This window comes from Cynoglossus semilaevis, chromosome 13 (genome assembly GCF_000523025.1).
Source record: "Cynoglossus semilaevis isolate Cse_v1.0 chromosome 13, Cse_v1.0, whole genome shotgun sequence".
NCBI lineage: Eukaryota > Metazoa > Chordata > Actinopteri > Pleuronectiformes > Cynoglossidae > Cynoglossus > Cynoglossus semilaevis.
Window position 1 is genome coordinate 17,699,321 of NC_024319.1, and position 6,948 is coordinate 17,706,268.

Sequence of the window (6,948 nt, forward strand, 5' to 3'; positions counted from 1 at the left end):
CAGTCTAGGATTGACAAACAAGCAGCATCAGAACGGTTTCTTAAGAGTTTTCTGCATCACGAAAACACAACAAGAAATCCAGTTTTTGCGTTAATAATTAGTCACCGTGTAACGAGAGCAGCAGCGACCTGAGAGCAGTGTCACGAGTCCACATACAGTGAACTGAAAAGAAGACAGTGCAGCAGGTCAGTTAGGTTTTGATTTACAAATACGTTGTACTACAAAAAAGAAAAAAAAAATCAACTGAGGAAATAAAACTTTGGATAAAAGCGTCTGCTTAATTTATTTGTAATGTTATGTCAAAATATGATTTGATTTTATTTTGTATAAATGTTAAATGTGAATACAATTTTCCATAGCAATGTTTTGGATCTGTCATATTTACCTGGGTGTTATGGTTGGAAAATTTCCTTCACAAGAATTGTTTTGGAGGAAGAAAACTAGACTTTAAAAATATACGTATATATATTTAATATTAGTTTTTATATTTTATGTTAAGAATTTATTTTTTACTTATTCTGGTCTAGTTTAGTTATGTTATTTACTTGTAAATGCATTTTCTGTTTCTTCTTATTGTATGAATTGGGGTGGAAAGAAGGGGGAAAAAATTGGGGACATTTCTGTGAAATTCTTTGCAGTAAAAAAGTTGGAAATAAATACATTCCATGGCAAAAAAAAAAAATCATGTTATATCTATGATTTTTATATTGTTTTATATTGTTTTTAATGAATAATTAATATCTTATAATATTATTGATAAGTTACAATGTTATTTTTTTTTTCCATATTTACCACAGCACCAAGCCAGTAGGTCGCTTTCAGGCTTGTCAGATCACCATCGCCGGTGCCCAGTCCAATACTGACAAAACCCACCAAGATCTGAATGGTCTGAGATTCAGTAGTAAACAAAAAAAAAAAAAAAAAAAATCACACTTTACTATCAACAACAAAATAATTAAAAGCATAGTTCAGGCCTTGTAAAATAAAACTACCATAAAATACAATAAAAAATAAAAATCTCAAAATAATTTTGAAATTTTTATTTTGAAATTTGAAAGTTTTAAAGTTTCAAAATAAAAATGTCAACTAAATAAATAAGACCCCCATGCTGTGAAGTCACTTTGAAACATGGATGGACAGCCTTGATATGCTGTCATAATAAAAACAAAAACAAAAACGTCCGGTCGTTTCTCACCCCGAGTGCTGCAGCTACGTTCTGCTGCATCTGATCGTCGCATGAGCAGCATCCTGTGATTTGGCAAAGAAGCTTCAGGATGAATTGCAGAGGAAGACACAGATTCTGATTCTCGGAGGTGACAGTAACCACAGGCTGCGGTTTGTTTTTGACGACTGCGACTGTCATTTCCTTGCTGTTGTTGTTTGATATCTGGCAGAAAATTGAAATAGAAAATGAATTAAAAAAAATAAAAATAAAAACAACACACCTGTCGAAGAAAACCTGCAAGAAAAATGTTAGACATTATTTTAGGATTTTTTTTTTTTTTCAAATTCGGATATGAAATAATGTTTTAATTAACTTAACTTAAAGGTGGGAAGAAAATTCAACATAATTAAATGTATACATTTTAGTGTACAAAACACTTAGCTTTATTTTTATTTTTTTTTTATTCTATTCTATTCTATTTATCGATTTGCGTGTGCCCCAAAAACTTACCAACCGCCAAAAGTCTGCACCTGCAAATGGTTCGTGGTAGAGAAATCAGACTACGTCATGAAAGAAATGATGCTTCCTGCCAACGCTTACATATTTTTCAAAATAAAAGCACCAACAACTCCGGGTTTTGAACCATGGCATTCAGAAAAAGCTCTCCATCAACAGCGCAATACCACTAATAATATGAGTCGGCTTTATATTTATCGATTTGCATGTGCCCCAAAAACTCACTACACGCCAAAAGTCTGCACCTGCAAATGGTTCGTGGTAGAGAAATCAGACTACGTCAATAAAATTTACCCTTTTTTTGCCAACGCTTATATGTTTCTTCAAAATAAAAGCACCAATAATTCTCAGTTTTACAACATGACGGGTACAGTGGAAAAATGTGCTTCATTTTTACCACTTTACTTCTAGAATCTAGTCATATCCGTTTACTTTCGTTTGAAGATATTTTCAAAACAATAGGTCATTCAGACTCCAACACTAACTGAATAAAGTCTAAAATATTATTTATTTTGTAAGTTTAAAGCTCTTTCAGCGACTACTGCTCCGTTGTAATGACCGGAACCAGCCAACTGACCCTTAGTCCACAAAAAGGTCCTAAAATTGTCCTAAAATTGAACGGGGGAGGGGGGGACAGGAGCAGATACAGTAGATGGAGCATTGGTGTAAACTAAGAAAAATTATGCATAAAGGCTAAAATGCTAAAATGATTTTAGCATTTTCTACGCCATCTATTGGGGAAACGTGGGTATTGCAGGGAAAGGGCAGAAGTATAAAATAAAATAAAAGCGTAAAGAAGAAATTAAATTGTATGAAAGTGAAACATTAGAAAAGAATAACAGGCGATGGCTGAGCCAACGCAGAAAGTACTATCACATGGAAGTAATTGGACGATTTATAAAAACTGCACATCGGCAACTCTGGGTGTATTGAGCGGCAATAGTTTAATGTCACATCAGATTTTTTTTTTTTTTTTTTACAAAATAGTAAACTTAAACGTCAAAGACAATACTAAACACATGTATTACCTTTACTAAAAAAGAAAAAGCTAATAGACAAATTGCAAGGATAAACAAATAGATACCGCAGATGGATGTACTTTATTGATCCGAGGTTGGGAAACTAGAGCCTGGGATGAGACAGTAAAGATGTTTTTGTGATCTACATTCATTTCACTAATTAAAGAGCTGGGAAAAAATAATACAAAACATTTGTATAAAAGTAATATATATATATATATATATGCGTCAATGATTAAATGATCCGACTGCAATGGGATTACTGTTCATGCACCTGATAATACGAGTTAATCTGTGTTGACCTCCTCCAGGAGTGGTTGGTGAAGCGCTGGTTCATCAGCGATCTGTAACAGGGGAACAAGAACGGAAAAACCTTAGAGAATGTTTTTAGACTGCACTTCGATTTAGGTTAGAAATCATGAATATGTAGCATCATATTGAGCGGAACCTCGGTTGTTCGTTGCTTCTTTTTTCGAACAATTCGGCACAAGAATAAAAAAATTGCCCCGCTCGTCTCACCATAACTCTGTTGCCAAACAAGCCAACAACACTGAGTGGCTGAGCGTGCGGCATCAGTTGTGCCTCAGCCCGTGCTCTGGATATACAGTTGGTACCAAAAGTTTTCAGACCCCCTTAAATTTTTCACTTTGTTATATCGCAGCCATTTGCTAAAATCTAAAAAAAGTTCATTTTTTTCCTCATTAATGTACACACAGCACCCCATATTGACAGAAAAAGAGACTGCTGCCCCCTCGCCCCCCCGACGCGGTAACAGATAAGCGGATGAAAATGGATGGATGGATGGATTTAAGGTGGTCTGAATACTTTCCTATCGCGGTTGTTGCCTTCCAAGACCCCCCGCAAAATAGGGGAAAATCCGCAAACCCTCCCTTTTCCACACAATTCTATGCACAGTAGAGTTGTATAATGGAAAATTTAACACATACATATTACGTAAATAAATGACGCAGGTGAAGCCCCGGACGGAGGTGAGCATGTTTTGAGTAATCAAGCCTGAACAGAGGAGTGCATACTGGCCAAGACGGACGGACCGTATATGAAAGAAAAAAAATAAAAGGAGCGTTTAGGAGGCACCGTAGGGCGTTAAATTTGGGTCAACTTTCACCAAACACAAGAGCACAAACTTTACAGCAACGTCCTGTAGTGGCGGACAGACAAGGGGAGACGCTGAGAGACGCTACGATGCATGAGCCAATCAGCGTGAGGAACACAATGCTGCGTTAGCTCTCCTCTAGGTAAACAAAGGTATCCGCGATGTCTTTTAGTTTATTTTTTGCTTTATTTTTTACAGTTTAGGTTAAAAAATGTTTTTTTTTATATCATGAAAATGATACGCGAGATTGGAATAAAACAAGTTGCAAGTCCTGTATATAGAATCAATCACTTCTGGATAAACGAAAAGTAAAAGTGTAAAATTATTTCACATAATCTACCTCCAGTCGTGCCTTGTTGTGGTGAACAAGAGCCTTTATTCCCAAAACTGTAGAGCTGATTGTCACACAGAGCTCCAGAACAGACAGGACAATGAGCACGGAGTGGATGCTTTGAGACAACATCTGGAAAGACACCGAGCACGCACAAACACACACAGACTCACAGCATTACAAAATTGCAGATTAATGTTCTCAATAAGCAAAATACTCTGTTTTTGGCAATAAAATGTTTGTTTTCAATCTCACACACATGGGTTTCATGAAAAGTTAATACCATATATATTAATACATATTAATTATGTATTTCTTCAGAAATATGTATCTCCCAGGTTCATTTTTCCAAAGGATGAAAAACTTATGTGCGACTTATGCGTGTTATTATTTTTGCATAATCTTTTGTTTTTTTTGTTTGTTTTTTTTTTTAGAAGACTACTCTAAAGCCTAGGAGTTGACGATATCATTCATAGATATGACAGTTTAAGCCAAGTTGTATAATAATAAAAAAAAAGAAAAGAAATTTACTCACCACAACAAGATGTTTGCCTTCTAAACATTTCTCCATGGACTCTGGAGACAGTGTCACATCGGTGTAGTCGTATCGGTCATTAGAACACATCCAGCGAAACCATAAGCCGGTCAAATCAACAATGTACAAAGTGATGGCCGTGATGGCAAAAATCACTCCTGCCATGTTCAAAATCACATTTAAGGTCACCTGAAAAAACAAGAGAAGACATGGCCACATGATTTTTCAAATTCTGTTTCATTTTTTATTTCAATTTCTTTATTTCTTTATTTCATTCTAAAGCAACATTCTTAAGCAAAAAAAAAACATTACATACTTACCAGACATGGACTCGGGAAGTTCTCTGACAAAATACACATAATGCCAAAAAGCATAAACTACGGAAGAGAAACAAATCTTTTCATGACAATGTTACATACAAAGATTCAGATTTCATTTCATTTAGCAATAAAGTTAATGAAATAACTTTTATTAAAAATAAATCTGTGCCGCTTACCAGTACCCCCAACCAAACAGAATACTTGGTATCGTCCATCATCCAGCTGGATGTATTTGATGCCATAAGAATGACTCCAAGGCCAATGTTGAGCAATCCAACCATGATCTGTATAGTCTGTCCAGAAGAAGAATTTGTGAACAGATGACATTGGAATCTGTAAACATCATGGTCTTTAGAGATTTCTGCCTGTCCTAATTTTCATACAATTTTCACAGCACACGAGATTCCCAAACTGAGAGTTTCCCAAACACCCCATCGTTGCAACTGACAAATCTTTCCTTTCCATCTGGATGCATCGCTACCCATTCATTGTTTGCAAATATAATGGGTGTCAGTTGATAAAGTACTAATAAATATTTGTACAGTGTTCCCTCTCCTATCGCAGTAGTCGCGTTCTAAGAGCCACCGGGAAATGGGAAAGATCGCGAAGTGGAGGCCAGATAGTTATATAATTTACGTAATTTACAGTATATTAACCCTTTATGAACCTCCCCCACTCTGTTATCAATAGTCCAGTGGTTCTCAAACCCCTCTCTAATGGTACGCAGGGAAAAACCATACTTGGATTAATTTGACGTAATCCTAATTTCTTTCTTTTTTTTTCTTTTTTTTTTTTTCTGCAAAAACTGAGAAGTAAATGGTGATTTCTGATATTGATTCTTAGGTTTCATTAGCTGAAAGCCCAAATTATGTAAAAATAAAGAACTAAATACTGGAAATCATTATGGAAATAAATAAACTTTTCCATGATATTCTGATTTTTTTGGAAAGGGTCTGTACATATGTTTTGTTTTTGTTTTTTTTTTTGGATTACCCTGTATTTTATGTTGCGAAATGTCTTTTCATTTATTTATTTTCCTGTTTTGGCTTGAAAATTATTATTTTTCATTTCTAAAATATTTATTTTATTTAGTGTTTTTGAACACTTGTTTTTATACTGAATCATCATTTTGTTCATCATTGTAAAGTAACAAAAAGTCCAACGAGCCACTTGGGATCACAGACGAGCAAACCAGCCACAGCAATCGCGGCGGACCTCACACTTACACAAACACGTTCAGTGACGCTCATTTTTCAATACTTTCAAATCAGAGCAAACATATTCATTATACTTACTCCTAGCAGTGTCTGAGATTTACCCCCGGCACTCTTCATGTGTTTGGACACCGAGCAGCACACTGGGCTGTAGCAAAGAGCCCTCAAGATTTGGCACAGTGGAGGCAAATTGCTCTGGGGGTCGAAGGTCAAAGTGAACATTGTGACCCCCTCACCCTTGGTCATGGAGACAGACATCTTCCCTGGATGCAATAACAGATCCAAAAAATTTGAACTCACAGACATTTGGTGTATCTTCATTAACCAGCATCACAAATATACACCCAAATATAAATGTAAAGAAATTCAGACCTACTAAATGTATGCTTACCCTGTTAACACATTATGTAGTGTTTAAAATTAATCCCTTATATGCTAGCTTACACTACTTTTTTTTATTAAGATTTGGGTGTGGTCTGGGCCCAACTAAACTAAACGTGAAAACCATAAATGTAATAATTTGGCCATATGTGAATGATTCATAATCAAACTTAATCAAACTTAAGTTTTTTTTTTGTCAAAGGTATGATAAAAAATACTGTTTTGTCCTTAAAATATTGTAAAAAAAAAAAAGTACTGTTTTGTCCTTACAAAATTGTAAAAAAAAAAAAAAAAAAAAAAAAAAAAAATGTCCAAAAATCACGAGTTTTTATTCGCTTTTCAAGTTCGATCTT

The 6,948-nt window shown here is 35.1% G+C and overlaps 1 protein-coding gene across 1 annotated transcript in view; it reads right to left on the reverse strand.

Moving 5' to 3' along the window:
• Positions 1 to 2,606: 2,606 nt before the first annotated feature.
• LOC103388825 (membrane-spanning 4-domains subfamily A member 8-like) overlaps positions 2,607 to 6,948 on the reverse strand; it is a 4,861-nt gene continuing 519 nt past the window's right edge. Inside the window, exons 2-7 of the mRNA XM_008324016.3 lie at positions 6,296 to 6,477; positions 5,177 to 5,293; positions 5,001 to 5,057; positions 4,681 to 4,869; positions 4,155 to 4,277; positions 2,607 to 3,044 (exon numbers count right to left, since the gene is read on the reverse strand). Of these exons, the coding sequence (XP_008322238.1) occupies positions 2,988 to 3,044; positions 4,155 to 4,277; positions 4,681 to 4,869; positions 5,001 to 5,057; positions 5,177 to 5,293; positions 6,296 to 6,472 (720 nt within the window). The 5' untranslated portion in view covers positions 6,473 to 6,477 and the 3' untranslated portion in view covers positions 2,607 to 2,987. The remainder of the gene's footprint in view (positions 3,045 to 4,154; positions 4,278 to 4,680; positions 4,870 to 5,000; positions 5,058 to 5,176; positions 5,294 to 6,295; positions 6,478 to 6,948) is intronic.